Source organism: Cavia porcellus, unplaced genomic scaffold (genome assembly GCF_034190915.1).
Source record: "Cavia porcellus strain 051 isolate PalLab524CR breed Dunkin Hartley unplaced genomic scaffold, mCavPor4.1 scaffold_1, whole genome shotgun sequence".
NCBI classification, from domain to species: Eukaryota; Metazoa; Chordata; class Mammalia; order Rodentia; family Caviidae; genus Cavia; species Cavia porcellus.
In genome coordinates, this window is record NW_026947484.1 from 58538889 (window position 1) to 58558886 (window position 19998).

General features: G+C 42.1%; 1 protein-coding gene and 1 pseudogene across 4 annotated transcripts in view; both read right to left on the reverse strand.

Moving 5' to 3' along the window:
- Dmxl2 (Dmx like 2) overlaps nucleotides 1–19998 on the reverse strand; it is a 133564-nt gene that overhangs the window by 36286 nt on the left and 77280 nt on the right. For all 4 annotated transcript variants that reach the window (XM_063248726.1, XM_063248739.1, XM_063248734.1 and 1 more), the window contains 5 exons: nucleotides 11702–11791; nucleotides 11251–11368; nucleotides 6891–7010; nucleotides 4611–4838; nucleotides 1017–2696 (listed from right to left, as the gene is read on the reverse strand). In XM_063248726.1, the coding sequence (XP_063104796.1) occupies nucleotides 1017–2696; nucleotides 4611–4838; nucleotides 6891–7010; nucleotides 11251–11368; nucleotides 11702–11791 (2236 nt within the window). The remainder of the gene's footprint in view (nucleotides 1–1016; nucleotides 2697–4610; nucleotides 4839–6890; nucleotides 7011–11250; nucleotides 11369–11701; nucleotides 11792–19998) is intronic.
- On the reverse strand, nucleotides 11810–19996 carry LOC134476072 (RNA-binding protein 39-like; annotated as a pseudogene).

Below are 19998 nucleotides of genomic sequence, written 5' to 3' on the forward strand. Positions count from 1 at the left end.
TGAGGAATATTCTTTTTTACCCAAATTTGGAAACCTTATGAAATAGTTTAAAAGAATACACACTTAGAAGAAACAAGTTTTCCACACATGAACCCCAATTCTGATTAATGCCTATGTGATATCAGATGAGTCACGATCTCCTAAGGATCAGGATCTTAACCCATTAAATTCAATGTAATGCTACATGCCTACTAAAACAGTATGATACTAAATGAGGTAAGGTGCAAAGTGTGCTGGAACACAGTCACTTTCCCTGCACAACACTGAATGAATGATCAATCACTTCAGTTTCCTTTACTAATGCCACTGTTTACAATCCATACCATTACCTTCAACAATCTCCACGGAAAAGAATGAAACCCAGTTTCAGAGGCAGGCAAAAAATTTTCTAGTTACTGAATGAATCAGGCAAAGAACACATTACCTTAAATGTCTGAAAACCTTTGTCTCATCTCAAGAGACCTTCTAACTATAAAAATACTACTCATGCCTACAACTGGAAAGAAATAAATTTAGTCCCCCAAAGTCTCATGATTCCTTTGAAAAACTAATGAATGAGTCATTAATATCATTCAAAGAAAAACAAAAAGTAGGATTCAGTCTGTTTGAAAAAAAGAGTAGCCCTGGGGGAATCATGGGGAGTAGGAATATTTCTACTGATAAATTAATTTTAATTTTATGAGTTTTATAAAAAATGTACACTTAACAGGAAAATAAAGTATCAATAAAGTAAAATATCTTTAAAAAGAAGAGATACTGTATATCCAAAATCACACAAAGGTTTCAGGATAAGAATGCATGTGTAAAATACACACAGATATCACAAGTCTATGAAGTCTTATGTGCAAGTGAGCTCCTTTCCTTTACAGCAAAGCACCTCAGAGAGCAATGACTGTCTGTAAGGCTGGCCTTTCCCCTGCAAAGTCAGAGAAAGACTACAACTCAGTATTAATAACTGTACTGAAAATCCCGACACTTCTCCACATTCTCTATATATTCACAGTGAGACCACTTACCTGAGTAATGCTTATCTCTGTTCTCATCCAGCTCGGTGCTGGTGGTGGCCACAGTGTCAGCCAAGGCCACGAGAAACATCTGCTCCAGCCGCGTGAGGCCTGGCAGGCTAGAGTGCATGAGATGACTGGACAGCACCCTGGCGTGCTCCTGGCCGAAGTAAGCCGGCCCATACTGGGAAAGGTTTATGACTTTCGACTTGTTCTCTCTCTTTTCTGGCTCTAAATCAATGTCATCCGTCGTGATATCCTGGATTTGGAACAGCTCTGAGTACTGGTCCTCTGCTTGAATCTGAGAATGATCTTCATAGCCCTGAGGCACGTTCACACTTTCTTCTGAAATTCTGTAGGTTGAGTCCTGATCCGCAGCAAGCAGTGCATACAGTGGCAGTGGGGGTATGGAATCGATCTCGGTGTAATCTCGAGCCCCGTCTTTGCCTATGGTGACTGTATCCTTTGCTGTGCTGCCACTTACACTAATAGTTCGAGAAAGATGTCGCTTACTTCCTTCTCCAGTATCAGGGTCTCTAACTACTGCAACTTCACCCGCGATACATTTCACTAAATGAGACAGAATGGCCTTAGCCCTTCGAACCTTCCCTAGATCCATCAATTCTAAGAGCTGGGTTGGATGATACTGTGGAAGAGTTGGAGACAGCACATGTGCAGCCTCAAATAAGCCACCATCCTGAATTACAGTTGGGGAACAGAAAACATCATCAGCAACAGCCGTTCCTTCAATCAGACTTTTCCTTGGCAGCAAACTCGATTTAAAGGAAGAATGATCTTGTATGACTGTCTCTTCCGCACTGGAACTATCAACCTCGGGGTCTCCAAACTTGACGGCGTGTTTCCACTGGGCATACACGTGCATCTCACAGTCCATGCCCACAACCAGTATGCCGTCCCTCACCCAAGAGAGAGAAACAGGCAGGGAAGGGGTGCCGTCAACAGAGGACACCAAGTCTATGGCCCGGAGAAGGACCCACCTGGACCGGACTCCTTGCTTGATGCTGCCACCGAGTGGTAAAGTGATGACGGCGACCCCATCCTTACTGTTGGTCTGCTCCGTCACAATTCCTGAGAGCCTGCCATACATGAAAATGTTAGCACCAACTCCCACTGTGAGAATGTGGGAGCCATCTTCTTTGGACACCCAGTCCAAATGCACCAGATGCTTGATATTTGGAATAAGGTACCTATCCTTGCTTAAAAGTGCATCTGATTTGCTGTATACAAAAAGATTACTGTCCACACTGACCCGTGAGTCAAGCACACTCCCCACCTTAACCAAATCATCAAGATGAATTGTTTGCTCTAAAACCCATTCCGACCCTCCCGTTGATTCACATTCAAATATGCAAACGTGCATGGAGAATTCTTTAGAAACAAAGCCATTGTGGTGGACAGGCTGCTTGTAAGCCACAGCCAGGCGGCCTGTGTATGAGCAGCTAACAGCAACAGGCCTTCCCACGATGTCCACTGTGCTGCTATTGGCTTCTCCCTCGTCATTCATCAGGGGCCATTTCCTCCAGTGATAGGTCTCCTCCTCGACACCAGCAGTACCTGGTGGGCTGGGTTCCACACAGCACTTCCAGAAGCGTACTTTATTGTCAGAACACGTTGTAACCACTAAGTAAGGTGCAAGGCACACTGGATAAATGGAAGAGGAACTCAGATGACCTTAAAAAGAAAAAGTGGGTAGTCAGAATTACAGAACCACAAAGTAATATGCAAACAATCAAACTCTAGAATAAGATAAACTAAAAGCCACTGTGAGCTGCTCTGAATAACTCTGCTACTGCCCTCTCCCATCTGATGTCCCACCCTAAATTTCCACTGGCCAAGATTTCTACAGAAGTCTTCAACAGCCCATCAGCAAAATAAGAACACGCAAGAATAATCACTTCACTGGATTTTAAGTAATTAAATTTAAATGGGACATTCAGTTAAAATAAAATGCAAGGGCTGGGATGTAGCTCCATAACCAGCACTTGCACAAGGCCCTGCTTTGACCCCCAGCAACAAAAAATAAAAGTAAAACTCAAAACAAAGCAGAAAGTCAACCCTTATAAGTAACTGTCTTACACGCTATCATTTCCAAGCACCTGCACTACCACACATCTCCCTGGACCCTCGCCCTGTACATCCTGTCACCTCCATCACAGATGCCCTTCAGATGCCCCATCACCCTTATATAACCCAGGCCCCCCCTTCCTGCCATCAAGTTTTTTCAGACAGCTAAAAAGATCAATTAACTTACTCTTTTTATTGTTTAAGTCTTTCTTTCATAACACTGAAGCAAAACTCTATCTTTTCCTGACTTCAAGAGACTAAAATGCCCATCTATTATCAGCTATAGGATAATGGGTCATAACGATTAAGATGTGGGATCCAACACTTGTAAGTAAAATAAACCAGACATGCATGTGTAAATGTCATAGTGTCTACTAGTGTTAAGAAGCTGAAAGAAACAATGTGTGTGTGTGTGTGTGTGTGGTAGTTAAGATAGTTATACTGCTGATTTCTCTGAGTTCACTGAAGAGAAAGGTCTGTTCTAGCATTGTTTGGACAATTACATCTAGATATCTTGCATACTGAGTAACTGATTTGAAGTTAACAGTAAGCAACTTATATACCATTGTTACCCTCTAAATATTGTTTTGAAATTTAGTTCTATTTTGTCTTTAAAATAAAATATATTTGAAAAGAAAAAAATGATTTGGGGTCAGAAGACCTGAATTCAAGTCCCAGTCCATCAATATCTTCAAAAGAGTAAGAAAGGCATTTAAACATCTGAGCCTGCTCCATCTAAATAACACAGGACAGTTTATAAAACCCCTACAAAATGATTTTCACATGCTCCAATAAACTTACATTAAGTATATCCCAAATATTCCAAAAATGAAGAAATAAAAATCTTGCCTGGATCTGTACTTGTAGAGTTCACAAAATGAACTCTCCTTGAGGCTATCTTTCTGTGAAAAACACACACTGTGAACTGTGAAGCACACCTGTCCTAGGCTTGAATTAAGAGAACCCCTACACTCAGTATCACCTACCAGGAACCGGTAATAGCACTGAGCCTACAGTTTTGGTTCCCTAAAAACACTAGGAACTCCCAGACTAGAACTGCACAGTGAGCAGACCATTTTAAATCTAGCTTTCTGTCCTAACATCCAAAGTCTCTCACCAACCATGTTCAAGTCAGTATCATTCTGCCAGTCACATGATTGCCTTAGCTTCAATCTTTCCCCAAGTATTTACCAACACTTGTTCAAATAGACATAATAAAAGTGAGACACAAGTGAAAGAGACATGCTGCAATGCTTAAAAATAATGCTTCTGTGAACTACACCTGAACATATTTGTTCTTTGAAATTTTACTACTATAGTATTCCTAAGTGTAGGAAATTATTTACACTCTGCCCAACTGATCATTTGTATCACAAAAAATTACTTCTAATAAAAACATTTCTAAACTAATGCACCATTACTAGAAAATAAGTATTTCCATATTAAATATAGTACCTGCTTCAGCGGAGTTCACCACTTACCACCCTACGCTGCAAGTGCCCCCCCTCAGAGGCAGCTTACCCGCCGAAGGTGTGGCTCTTATGACTTCCACTCCTTCCGGGAGGTCGAGAGGCTGGCTGTAGACCAGCCTGGAACTCAGGATCAGTTTACTTGCGGTCTGGAGGTTGGCAATGGATGACGAATGCGGCATGGGGCTCACACTAGGGGAGGTTTCTGGAGAAGAGTCCACATTCTTCTGTCTAGGAACTGACAGCAGACTCTCAGATGAAATGCCTTCTGAAGCTTTAGCTTTGAAAGTGAATGAGAGAATTCATCGTGATCATCACTGTACACATGACCTAGAGCAGCAGTGGTGAGCCTTCTGCACATGTGCCAATGTGCGCGAGCCTTCTCTGTTGGCACAGAATCCAAGTTGGCCCATACAAGGTTTAACAAATTGTCAGCACATATACAGCAGCAAAGATTACATGCAAAAGCACACCAAATGCAAACTTTTACCTTTTAATAAAAAGCTGTTTGTATCACTGAAAGCTCTGTTATTGTATTTTTCTTTTAAGACAAAAGATATTAATGTATGGGTTGATTATTTTTCCCTGAACTAAACCCTCGGCTTTCATGTTTCATTGCATGCCATAAGAAAGTAGGGTGGGTTGCAGTTTGAACACTTATCTCTAAAAGACTTGCCATCACTCATCTAGAGAAATATTAAGTGCAGTAGTGACACCTATTATACCAGCTACTTGGGAGGCTGAGGCAGAACTGAAAGTTCAATGCCAGCTGGTAAAATACCGTGAGAACTTGTCTCAAAATTTAAATGGGAGGAAGAATGTGGCTCACTGGTAGAGAGCCTCTGCCTAGCAAGGTCCTTGTTCAATCTCTAGTTGTCATGGTTTATGGCAGTGGCCCTAAGCCTCATGGAATTATGGAGGTGACCAAATCTAGTGTTTGTGATTGGTTTGTGGTCTCACACTTGGATTGGTGGTGTGAGTGCTTCACCCGCCCAGGGGTGGAGCCAGGATATGATATAATGGTGGTAAGAGGGTGTGTGTGTGTGTGTGTGTGTGTGTGTGTGTGTGTCTGTCTGTCTGTCTGTCTCTCTCTCTCTCTCTCTCTCTCTCTCTCTCTCTCTCTGGCTCATGCTTTGCTGTTTGCTGTTTGTGGCTGCCATGAAGGGCTGCCCCGCCATGCCATACTGCCTGGGAGCCAACTGAGTATCTGAAACTTTCAGGAACTGTAAAAAATAAACCTTTCCTTCCCTAACTTTGGGCATCAAGTATTTTGTCTCAGCGAGGAATAAAAGGTGACTAAGACACTAATGCTGTACAAAATGCTTCTTAGAAGTACTTCTTAGGAAGCAAGTCAATTTTCAGATTTTTGCTTGGTTATCTCAACAGTATTTTTAAATTAGTTTACTCCTTAGCATCACCAACACCTTCTTAGGGATACTTCTGGGAGAACTACAAGGTGTAATAGCTAGAAAGAACCCTTAAGTTGTTTATTCAATGCCCTTAACCTTTTAAACATATTAAAAGCTTGAGGAATTTGTTAACATATAAATTCTTTTTTTTTTTAACATATAAATTCTTACAAGTAACCTCCAGAGAACTGACTCTATTGATTTGGGACAGATCCCACAATCTGCACTTTAGTAAGCAGCCGAGAGATCTCTAAAACATGTGAGTTATGAATCAGCCTTTGAGAAGTAACAGTAAACTTCCTCAAATGAAGACATTTAACCTTGGAAAGCACAAAGATTTTCCTAAGGCCATATAATTATCCAGAAGCAAAAAAGACAACTATCAAGTGCTCATATATGGTAACTACTTAAAAAACAAATAAAAAAAATAAGAGTTCCAAGCAGGGCATGGTGGCACACGCCTGTAATCTTCGCAGTTGGAAGGCTGAGGTAGAAGGATTGCCACGAGTTCAACAACCAGCCTGGGCTACACAGTATGACCCTGTCTCAAAAAAGAAGGAAGAAGAGAAGAGACGGGAAAAGAATAACACAAGTTCCAGACACTGGAGGCAGTACGAGCTGACTGGCTCTGTAAGGCACCTCAGGCTGGGTGCCTGAGTTCCTCAGGAGTGTAACCTCTAAGCAGATGCAGGTCTGCGCTCAGTTGCAGCGAGAGCTGCCCCATATCACACCTCTCCATCACTGGGCCATGCATTCATCCAAGGCAGGGAATAGCCTGTCTCATAAGCAACTCAGGACCTTGTAACTGAAGTTGAGCAGAGTCTTAGTTCAGCCTAACTGCATTTTAAAGCATCAGTTCCAGTGTACTTAGTGAGTGGACTCTGTTCCATGTCCTCTGTCTGAGGCAGTCACACTGTCCTTACCTAAGCATGCCTGCACAGACTTCAGATGGAGATGCCACATGTGGAGGATGGAGTAACTGTTGCTGTCCTTCTCAATGACTACAAGAAAAAACTTCTCTGAAAACGATGGTGGACGATACCCTAGTGTTCAAAGGAAAAGGACAATTATACTTATTTTAATAAAAACACATTGTTTACTACTGCAAACTCATGAACACAAGCAATAACATCCTAAATTAGGTAAAAATAGTATACGTTATGTTTGCAAAAGACACCTGGGCTGTCAGAATCAGGGATGTTGCGTTTCACCCACTTGTTTTCGATTCTGCCATTGAATCTATCCATGAGACGTCCATGCAGCCTTCTGACGGGTTACCTTAGAACCTTCAGACATCTTTTATGCCACTTACCTTATTTTTATTGCAAATAACTTTAGTGGAGGAAAACAAGGAGCCATTCTATCTTTGAACTTATTAGTTGGGAAAGGATAATTTGGTTCTACAAGGTTAAAAGAATATTTTTAGAAGCTAAGAACACCTCTTGCCAGGCATGATGGCACACATCTGTAATCCCAGCACTCAGTAAACTAAAGCAGGAGGATGTTCATGAGTTTGAAGCCAGCCTGGGCTATATAATGAGTGCAAGGCTAGTCAGAACTCCATCACGAGACCCTGCCTCAAAACACTCACCCACCCACCCACACATCCTGACATGTATAAAAGTGCTGTGGTCTGAACATGGTTTGTCCCCTCCAGAGCTCACACTGAAATTTCATTCCCACTGTGAGACAGGAGGAAGAAGACAATCTGAGTACAGTGCTTGGAGGCAGGCACTTTAGGAGATGGCTAGGGTTAGACATGGTCATGGCTGGCACCTGCATGACTGAATGCCAGGGACTTCCCAACAAGAAGGAAACAGTGGGCGATCACACCATCTCGCTCTCATAGGTGGTGGCGGGAAACACCTGGGCCATCTCTACCTTCCTGGCCTAGAACTGTGAGCCGAAGTGACCCTCTTCCCTCTGGATTTACCCATTCGGTGGTACTGTGTGACTGGCAATAGAAAACAGACCAATACAGGATAGAACAGGCTCTAAGAGGTCTTTTATACCACTCTGTGCTAAAAACTAGCCATCAAAGACTAATGGGGCTCCACCAGAAACTCACAAAGGCCAGCAAACAGGGAAACCAGAAGGGACAACAGAACATCAAAGAATAAAATACTTATGCAACATAAAAAATGAAACACCATGTCAAGAAAGGGAAGGAAGGGAAAGAACAGACAGAGGGAAAGGAGAAGGCAAACAAATGAGCAAGCGCTAGCTTCATCCAGCACCCTAAACTAACGAGCACACACTCCTCATCTTGAAAATCGGCAGTTAAAAGGGAAATGAAACCACCCATTCACCCTGCTCTGCATTAAAACAGCATCTAAAAACTCACCAGGGGAAGGGTAGTGGTAAGGGCATAGGAAGACTTCATAGAAATTTCATGTATTTCCTTATGAAAACACATTTGAGGGCATAATTATTTTCTGTTGACAGTTACATTCTTCATATACGAAAATCAGACACACAAGACAATAAAAATTTTTGTAAAATCTCCTGGCCAGGTGCAATCCCAGAATTCTGAGAGGCAGAGGCAGGAGGATCACAAGGAGCCCAAGACCCTGCCTCAAAATTAAAATTAAAAGGTCTGTGGATATAGCTGAGTGTCCAAGTCTGGTTTGACCCCAGTACTACAAAAAGAAAAAAAGAAAACTCCAAGTAACAACTCATAGCATTCCTGTTAAAATGAACAGCTGGAGGAAAGACAACTTGCTTACAAAGTATGTTTAAAATAAGCCTGAGATACCCTGGGCTTGAAAGAATATAAACTATCAGAGTAAGAAGATGGTGTCAAAAGGACTCAGGAGAAAATTGAAGGAGTCATTACCAGCCTAATATAGGACAATCTGAGCATTAAAAAAAGAATGAATGCAAAATAATATAAATGTTCTGAGAATGCAAAACTCCCTAAATTATCCGTAAGACCTTGCAGATGCTATCATACAACAAGAATTTTCAAAAATGGATTTCTACTGAGACTCAAAACATAAAGCCAAACAACAGTAACACTGGAGATAACTACAGCACAAATTCCTACTCTGGCATCCTGCGTCTCCTAAAGTAGCACTGGTTTTCAGAGTAACTAACAGCACTTGCTAATAACGGGAGCTCTTTCTTTACAGATGCTTGCCAGCCAATACATAAATAAATGAGAAATAAATAATAAGACAGGTAAATTAGAAAAACCTAACTTTGTAATCCCCAGTAATATCACTGATTTAAAACAAACGGTCAAGGGGAGAAATGGGATGAAGACTGTTGGAAAAGTACAGGGGAACTCAAATTCTTTCATAAAACAGCTACAAAATTGGGAAGAAAAGGTTCACACCAAAACTAAAAAGCAAGTCAGGTACAGTATATGCATCCAACAGAGACTAGGCCAGAGGATGGCAAGCCCAAGGCTGGGGTGAGCCATATCAGTCTCAGAACAACAACAAAAAGCAAGCTTGCTAAAGGGAAGTCCTTAGGCTTGATTTGGTAAAAGCTTAAGAAGCATAAAAAGAAAGAATTAAAAAAAAAAAACAGCAACAACAAAAATACTACAGTGCAAGTCTGCTAAGTACAAATACTAACTTTTTATAGGTGGTGTTTTCTAGAAGGTTTGTATATATTTCTTTTTGGAAACAGTGCATAAAAGGTAATTAGGTTTGTTGGCCAGCATGTAAAAACATTAACTCAGAGAAAGTAAAATATACACAAAAGCAAATTGAAATCTACAAGCAAGGCTGCTATGCTATAGCCATAGTGTAACAAAATCTAACATGGCAACTACATAACACACATAAGAAAAGTTCTGATGAGTGAAGAAAAGTAGGAAAGTAAAAAACCACTTGTCTAAGGGGTAAAAATAGATGTTTGAGCTAGGTTTCACAAAGCATAAACATTCACTCTAATTTCCCACTAAAACAAATTCCCTACATAAATTCAGTAGTGTTCTTCAATGTCTGCATGTAATTCTGTGATTAAAACCACACAAAGTAGAGTGTATCTGTCCAGATATGTGCTATGATCAAAAAACAGAGTGAAAGTTTAAAATTGCAATAGAGGGCTGGGGATTTAGCTCAGTAGCATATAAGTGCCTACCTTGCAAGCACATGGTCGAGTTTGGTCCCCAATACCAAATAAATAAATATAAAATAAAATAAAATTGCAATAGAAGACTCATTGAAGTCCTCTCTCCCGAAGTCACTGAAGTCTTCAGTTGCACTGTACTGGCTGCTTCAGTGCCCTAAACTGATTCATGGTCGTGAAGACTGCAGGGAAGAACCACAAGTGGCACAGTGCCAGGGAAGGTAAATAAGGTGGCTGAGGAGACAGCATCATGTTTTTGGGAGCCTGCTTTTCTGCTGGCTGGCACTGGACAGCAGCATTCACTGTATTTTTATCATGTTTTATAAACACACAAAAGAGGGCTTCCACAACTGCTTCTGAAAGTCGCAACAATGAAGGGATTGATAAGCTTGAAGCAGGGGGAGGAACGTGACTTGTCCTGTGACAACCTTTAAATATTCACTACATATTCTGAGCAGCCCCACTGTAGTCAGTCTATAACTAAGATAAACTGAGAAACCTCTGTAAACTAAGGAAGTATTCTTCACAGAAAACTAATTCCAAAGCAGAATATATCCTTTCATGCAAATGAAACATGACGGTTTTATAAGTTTGTAACTTTTTTTTTTTTATCTGTACTGGTGATTGAACTCAGGACCCCACACTTGCAAGGCAGGCGCTTATGCCACTGAGCTAAATCTGCAGCCCCCTGAAGTTTGTAACTTCTAAAAGACACATTTTAAGCTAAATTACAAAGTTGAAACTGAACATCATAGCTGCTCGTTTTTGAAAGGTCTTATGAAAAAACTACTTTCTTGAAAAAAAGAAACAAGCAAACTGAGACACGGACTCCACTCAGTGCCCACCCGGATACCAGAGTAACAACCCAACATCCCGCTTCTGTACTTATCATCAGTCTGCGGCAATTTGTTGGGAACTTTTTTAAACCTCTGCTAAAATGAACTGATTTTCTTGAGATATCACAGGGAACCTACTACCAACAAAAAACAGTACAGGCAGAATAACTAAAGCTGCTTTTAGGAACTAACTGAGTTTCCTAAACAGTTGGTGAAGGTCTTGTTGCCGGTGTGTCTCCCCCACGCACCCGCACCACCACACCAGCCTCGGGCAGGGTTCACCACAGGCCTGCGGGCCACACTCCAGGGAAGCCTGACGAGCTCTGCACTGAACAAAGGAAGCAAACTTGACTTGTTTCAAGGGTACCTTGTGATGGCTGAAAAAATATCTCCGTTTCCTTTTTCTCCACATCTTCCTTATATGGTTTATATCCTATAATGAAGTCTTCTTGAAACACATGAAGCAACTGTGTATTTGAGCCACACTACAAATACAAAAAAAAAAAAAAAAAAAAGACATTTTCACCTTTGAAATGACCTGTCTCACATCCATCACCTTCCTAATATGCAGAAGAAATAAAAAGGCCGGGCCAGGGGAAGGGCAGGGCAGGGCAGGGGCGCTCCCTGACCCCACTAGATTCCTTCACAAAGATAAGGACACAGATGCATTTCTGTGTCACAAGTAGATTTCAACAGCGGGCATCAATAAAAGCTGACTGTGTTCAATATCGAATGAGAACTATTCTGGGACTGAAACACATCATATGCATAATAACCACACTGGGATGGAGTGCACTAATATCACAAGCATGCTTTACTTGGTCAGTTATTGCATCGAGTTCAATAATGCAGCCAGGTCGGGCAGTAGACTGTTGGCTCACAATATTAAACACTTCTCCAATAAGTTTCTGTAAATAAAAACACAAAATGTTAGTATGCAACAAATTTACATCAATCAAGTAAGTTTACAGGTACACACACATCATACTGAATCTCAGACATTCAATCCCTCCCAGATAGTCACTGACTGACAATGCCAGTTAATACATTCCAAAACTATTTCAACTTTCTATACCCATTCTCACTTTTAAAGTTAATTAAGAAGTTAGAAAATCTGACAGTGCTTACAGAAATACTCTGTACACTAAAGGCATCTAGTTTCTCTCTGTAAGGCTGAGCACCCAGAGGACCTGACTGATGGTCTTGCCCAATGCTTGAGTGTAGGGTACAGATATGCAACCCCGTCAGGGAAAAAGGCAGGGCACATGGAGAAGTGGGGCTCTGCTCCTCAGGATGAAGGTGTGTGCACAGACGTAGGAAGCCCAGCTTTCAGTCTCCAAAGCTTCCTGCTGAAAGGAAGCAGTCTTCCACCTCCAACCTTCCACAGAGCCTTCTTCTGCATGAAAACCAAACTTCTCCAAAAGAGACACCCTCCTTGGCACTATGTCCAGCAGCTTCCCCACTTCCAGGCCATGACCGCACTGAGATCCAGGTAGCCAAAGGCAACTCTGAGAGGAAACAGTGCCTGCACTGGAGTGCAGGATCCCTCCAGATTTTACCAGAATTCTACAGTGCAGCTAATATATTCCAGGGTTATTCTTCCTCAAGAGAGGAAGAAACTAACTGCCTACATGGTTGGGAAGGGCTGAATTAATTAATAAGAGTACCTGTAACCTGGGCTTTAAGTGTTAAGCACTTGGAAGCCATGTGGACAGTGTACTGGGCTTGTATGTGCAAATCAGGACTCAACTGTGGACTCCAATTTGTAAGGTGAAAATGCCAGAATTCCTCTAACACACCAGAAGTTTTACTCCTCAAAGTAAGCTTTTTATAAATGCACTCTCAAGCATCAAAGCAATACATGTGAATTTCCACAACCCTCCTGATCCGTGAGCCTATAAAAAGAGCCGCTGCTACAGGTCAGTGGTGATGAACCGACAGCACATGTACCGCAGCCACCTGTTTACCACTGAAAGCTCTAAAGGGTTCCTGTCACTGCTGTAGATCAGTGGCTGTCAATCTCAGCCACGCCATGACCACCTGCAGAGCTCCAACCCTAAGTACACCTGCATCTGGCTCAGAGACAGTTTCACTGGCATGGGGTGCTGTCAGATCCACTAGGAGTTTTCCAATCTCCTCGGGCGTCTCCCAAACCCTTGGCTCAGGAACAAAAACATGATACCACCGCTAAAGTCTGCTCCCCTGTCCACAGGTCTCTGCCAGCTCCCCATACAAGGCTAGAAATTCTATCTCTAGGGCCAAACAACTTGTTCACCCCACGGAATCCCACTCTAACTTCAACTAAGGGAGTGTGACAGGAGAAGAGAACATCATAATTAGGGCAAAGGGTATGAAATATTTACTTTAGGCACAAAAATCTAAGAGATGCCAAAGAAACTCAGTAGCTTAATTTTAATTTTAATGCAGAATTTTTTAAAAAATCAAACTTAATGTCAAATTTATAAGATACCAAAATTTTAAAGATACAATAGTGTACTGTAAAACTGTATACACATTTTTAACTTATTTTTGTGGTTTTTTTTAAATAGAACAAGCTCATCAATAATATTTACAATATGACAGACGATATAGCTCAATGGCACATATGGCACAGCACCTGTCTGACAAGCATGATGTCTTGAGTTCAATCCCAGGTACTACAAAAGAAAAAATAATAGTAATATTTACAATACCTACTTGTGTGCCTGTTTTCAGTAAACAGAACTGCCTTGTTTGATAATTTCTCTTGGATGGTACTCTCAAGGAATTTTTAATTAATGGTTTATTGAAATTTCTTTTGTAGTATGGCATTGTGACTGTGTAAAAAAATTTTTTCAAGTGTACTTCAAAATATGGATAAGCCTGCACTAAGCAAAATTTATGACTCAGCTTTAGAAAACCCAAACACAATGCTGATTTCACATTACAAATTACTGACCTGCATGCCACAGAGAGCTACTTCCGATAAATCTGCCACAGGACTCCCACTGTCAGTATGTAAGAACCAGCCCACTGCGTTCCCTCTTGCATAGACAGCTGCCCTCACACTGCACAGTGTACTTCTTCTCCTGCTTTTACTTGGCCCATGCTCCCTCTGCAGAGCCTGTTTCATTTCCTCTCTTTAATAAAGCTCTGCTCCGGTCAGAAAGTATATACAGCCTGCACACCTGTAATCCCAGCACTTGGGAGGCTGGGGCAGGAGGATCACCTTGATATTTGAGGCTACTCTGGGCTACACAGTAAATTCAAGGCCAGCAAGCATAGCAAGACACTGTCTCAAAAAAACTGAACAAGCAGTGTATACAGACCAGGCCATTCACTGCTGGTTTTTTTTGTTTTTTTTTTTTTTTTTTTTTTTTTGTCTTTTTCGTTTTTATCGGTACCAGGGATCCAACTCACGACTGCCTGCTTGCAAGGCAGGCGCTTATGCCGCTGAGCTAAATCCCCAGCCCCCACTGTTGCTTTTGTAGTATGGCATTGTGACTGTGTAAAAAAATTTTTTCAAGTGTACTTCAAAATATGGATAAGCCTGCACTAAGCAAAATTTATGACTCAGCTTTAGAAAATCTGTGCCATATGTGCCATTGAGCTATATCGTCTGTCATATTGTAAATATTATTGATGAGCTTGTTCTATTAAAAAAAACCACAAAAATAAGTTAAAATTGTGTATACAGTTTTACAGTACACTATTGTGTACTGTAAAATGAGATCTAGCTACACATAGCAAGACTCTTCTCCACATAAAAGTTCAAAATCTAAAACTACTTTAGTTAATGTTTCATGTCTCCTAGTCAGTGTGGAATAAGCATGCTGAAGTGACCCAAACGACACACTCTCCCAAGCACATCCACATCCTCATTCTAGAACCTGAGAAGATGCCACCTCAGATGGCCAGAGACTTCTGTCATGCAGGCACATTCAGTCAGCAAGCATTCCTCTGCCACTCATGTCACTCCCTCAGCCGAAGTGGGGCATTCTCTACTCCAGGAACTTGCACCACAGAAGCCAGATGACCTGCTGGTGAGGGCTCTTCCCTATGTTCACAGGCCTCCCATGCTGGATGCAGCAAGGTGTTTGCAGGCTCTCAGCACTGGCCCGAGGATTCCACCATCGCGTTGATGACTCCATCCTCTGCCCTACCTGAGTGCTCTGCTGTTCCTTCTGGGCCCCGAGGGCCATCTCTGTAAGATCCCTTAGGAAGCCTCTTCAGCCAACCCTTCCTGGTGTGACCATTGTCTCCACCCAGTCTCTGGCCAGCCCAGAGGCTAAGGACCGAAAGCCTCCCCAGCAAGGTGTTAGTTCCTCACCAAATGGAAGAGGCCTTCTCTCCCAATATAGCCTAGCCTGGTGCTACCCTGCAGTCCAAATACTCCATTCCACAGGATGACGCCTGTGCACAAGCTGAGCAGGAAGGAATTGAGCTGGGGCTGCAGCTCACTAGAGCACTTGCCTAGCGTGCGTGAGACCCCATGGCTACAATTAGCCAACAAAATATTAAAAGTCAGAAACTCTGCAGTAATTAAAAATGCACATCAAAATAGTTACATAGGTAATGAGAACAGGTTTCCCAGAAGAAATAAAAAGGAGGGGCAAATCCACACTCCATGAATTCACCTTGCTAGGTCACTGATCTGTAAATCATGGTAAGGCTTCCCACTGCTGTCCTAGGTAACACAACTCTTCCGCATTATCCTCAGGGATGCATTCACTAACTCAGGCATCTACTGAGCGCTTATCAGGTGTCACCGAGGACGACCATTACCACACTTATCTCACACTCCAAAGAAACACAGACAGCACACAGCTGAATTACTTGTGTGGCAGATGGCTGGTGGGAAGCCGGGCTGGGGTCCGGCAGGTTTCCCTGACCAATGACTGGAGAGGTGGCCGCAGCCCTGAGCTGGCAGAAGAAGCACATGGTCTGTATTGGGAGGGGAGGCAGCACAAGGGCTTGTGGATTTCCCACTGCTTATCGATGTTTTGTTTCATTTCACTGTTCTGTTTTCCTTTTTTTTTCCTTTTAAATTTTTTAACACGTTAAGGAAGCAGAGGAGGAATTATGGGGTAGTGTGTAATAAATGTCAAGAGGATGATATTAGAAGTGTTTATAATTTAGAAGCAAATGATCTGAGTAAGGTGGGAAGAGGCAGGTTTGTGGGGTTGTTTTGTTTTGTGATAGTAGGGACTCAATCCAAGGTCTTCACACAAAGTTACTCCCCCAATTCTTTTTTCATTTTTTTGCAAGGAGAGGACAAGAGGTCTTCCGAAGTTACTAAGTTGCCCACACTGGGCTAGAACTTTCAATCCTCTTGCTTCAGCATCCTAGCATGCTGGGATCGCTGATGTGCTATGTCACCATTAACTGGCTTGGGGTTCTGTGTGTGTGTGTTTCTGTTTTTCCTGCTAACATTTTTATTTTCTTTAAGGTAACAGGAATTGTATACAAAAGAGCCCACTTGCCACTTTATTTTAATCTAAATAAAAGATGGCCTCTCCAGAAAAACACTGCTATACAGGGGTCTATATCTTGCTTCATTGTCTATGTGCCAGCGATTGTCACAGAATCAGGCAATCAGCTGGGGTAAGCTGGAAGAGGTACCCACACTGCCGTTACCATTTTACTAGCAAACCACCTGCTGTGCAATGCAGTGACAGCAGCAGCAGCTGCAGCGACTGATGGGCACTTTGCGTGCACACTGCTCTGAGCAGAATTCTTGTCAATGTAAACATGAGCAACTCCTCCGTGTTCACTGCATTCTCCAATGGCATCACCGTTCGTCTCTACCCCACCCCACTTCTTCTGTTTGAGGATTAAACACATTACAAAGCTGGAAACACTGTGTTGCAAGGGGCTGTGAAGAGGCAGCTGCAGCTGAAGTTCAGTCTGCTGGGAAAGTCATTCTGCAAATCTGCCACAGCACCAAATGCTGAAGAGTCACTCATTTGAAAAGCTTACCGCACAGCTGGTTGAACCTGCAAACCAGTACCTTCTGCAAGTCTAGACATTAACAGGAAGCGACCAGTTGTTCCCAAGTCAATTTCAGTCCTTTCCAGTTCATCATTGTCCAAAAATGAACTAGCACTAAAGTATCTGTACAGCCAGGAACATTACCAACTTTCACTGGTCTTCCTTTTAGCTCAAATCTAGTAAGTTGTTCCAAATCCTTCTTGACACATGCTGGGTCAGAAAATGTAATGAATCCATACCCCTTAGATGGACCCGTTTCACCATCTATCATGAGCTGGACACTTCTGAACCTTCCAAAAGGTTCAAATATCCTGATGCCCATCTTCAGTTATGTTAAGGTATAATGTACCCACATAAAATCACATCATCCAGCACTTCCGTTTTGTAGACTGCCACTGCTCTGGTTTTTTCTGCCTACGATGCCTGTTCTATGATGAGCACTCCTAAAACCACGGGCCAACTGGTTAACCCTATGGCTAAGGCACTGAGCTAACAGCCACAAGCTCCACAGAAGCAACTCCCTTGGAATACCTTGAATTTCTACCAGAAGTCACCCTCACATGTCAAATCTTTTCTACTGTACAGAAAAACTCTTCCACATCTCTCGGCCAAATTCTTCCTGCCAGCTGCGTGCAAAAAAAGCTGTCCTTGCATCTGTTTCCTCTGTGGTTAGATTATCATCAGGTTCCCACAGGACTGTCTTTTCTACATGGTCTTTTGCTTCAAGAATGCATCGTTTGCTTAATTTGATGCTAAGAGCCAACACCATTGGTCCTTGTGTGGCACTGCTAAATTTTGGTCTGGAGTAGGGACTCTGTACTGGCCCTGGAATCTGATTTTGACTCTTTGTCTCCTGTTTTTGGACTTCCATTCGCAGCTTTTGCTTTTCTTTTCTGTTCTTGCTTTTTCCCTCTTTTCGCTACATTCTTCACAACCATTAGCACTGCTCAACTCGTTCTCATCCATGGCTCTATTTCTGCCTACACTAACAGGGACCTAAGCCACTCCTAAGACCTCAGCCCATTTCCATTGGAGGGTTGGGACCATAAAAGCCTGATAGCACCTCTGTCACACATCCTGGCTCATGACTGACAGTTCACACTAGAATCAAAGTGGAATTCGCAGAAGTGGAGATCATCAGACAAGTCTCCTGGTAAGGCACCCAAGCGTTGCTCACTATCAATAACCGTCAGCTACTCTCTCAACACCGGTGCACATTTTTGGGCTCTTGCGCTATTTGGAAAGTTGCTGCCACCACTGCTTCTACTGTGAAGCCCTAGGCCCAGGCCATGGTACCACAGAGCTCTGAAGACAGATAGGTCTGAGTGTCGAAAAGAAACGGAATTATAGGAGCACGCAGAAGAACAAGATAAAGTCTTTGGCAGCTGCACATCTGCCCACAATAGAGTCAACATGCTCCCAGAAAGGGCAGCTACTGCCTCCCATACTCATATTCACACACAAGCATGCACACATGTTGGGGGAGGCTGCTGTCCTTGAGAGAGAGATTTAGAAAGATGAGACTTTCTGCTTGGTCTGAAAGTTAAGTGTGTCAGAAAATACATATAGAAAGCTTATTCCAGAAACAGAAAACCAAGCTGGGCATGGTGGTACATGACTATAATTCCACCCTTGGGAAACTGAGGCAGGATAATCACTGTGAGCTCAAGGCCAACCTGGAATACATAGTTAAGGCCAGCCTGAACTACAAAGCAAGACTGTTTAAAAAAAAAAAAAACCAGAAAGAAAAAGAAAGCCATTTGGATTATGGCTCAGAAAAACTCACATCACAGAACTGACGCTGGAAGACACCCGGTCTAACCAGGGTCTGATGCATTTTGCCCTTTCACTACACTGCTGCCAATCAGATTTATCATCCAGGCACCACCAAGGGAAACCAAGGCCAAAAGCAAGCTGCTCTGTGTCTATGGATTACTTCTACTATTGAAGTCAAGTTCAGCTCACTTTCCACAAGCCTAAAAGTCCCTGCAGCTGACAGCACCTCAAATATATGAGCACAGTTCACTTGCAACTCTGGAACCTTTATTTCCCCTCTGCCCATCAGTTTAACTGTTTTACACTGGACCTTGGCAGTTCTTCCGACTTCAACTGGTTTTTAACATTTTACTAATAATTTCCTTTGTCAACTAAATTAAAAGCTCCTTACAGGCTAAAATATTTACCCTGTACCCTTTCCACATGTAGGGGCGTACACACACTCAGAGACAGTGTTTGGTATTCAATCCTGGGAATACTTCTCTTAGAACGGTTGCTTTGTAAAGAGACTTTGAATAGATAAATGGAAAATTCACTATTTATTCTATCTATTAGCTCATATAATGACTTCCAGTTCAGCTACAGAAGTATCAGAATGAGATACTGCTACCCGCTGATAATATGTTATAACCCCAGGATTTTTAAAAGGCAAGTTGAGCTTAGAAAACTTCAGATTTTTTCCAACCTAAAGATATAGCTTGGTAAAGATGCCTTAAGAATTTCTTTTTAGCAAAGCACAATTAAAAGAACCAACATAGAGAATGAAAAACGTCAACAATTGGTAACACTTTAGAAAAAAGATCATCTTTGTTTCTATGTATGTTAAATGTACTGTCACATTTTTTGTAGAATGAAATTTTTAGTCTTTTTGTTTGGTTGGGTTTTTTTGTTTGTGTGTTTTGGTTTGGTTTGGTTTGGTTTGGTTTGAGACAGAGTCCCATTTGGCTTTGAACTCATAATAATCTTCCTGCTTCAGCCTCCTAAGTGTTAGAATTATAGGCATGCACTAAAACTTCTTTTCTTGTGACATAGAATATGTACTTTATGTTAAATGTGAATCATACAGAGCCAAGAACATACGCTCATTCCTTAAACACCGAGGAACAGAAAATAGCCCTAGATAAGTGATGGTGAACCTTTTAGAGACAAGTGCCCAAAATGCAACTCAAAACCTGCTTACTTACCACACAGTGCCAACACTGCAATGACACCTGAACACTGAGGTTTTAGTTTTAAAAAACAGTTCACACATTAACATCTTTTGTCTTAAAAGGAACTGACTCATGTGCCATGGGTTCACCATCACAGTCCTAGAAAAAACGAAGGGAACCCTTACCAGCTTCAACATCTTAGTAAGGATCAGCAGCAC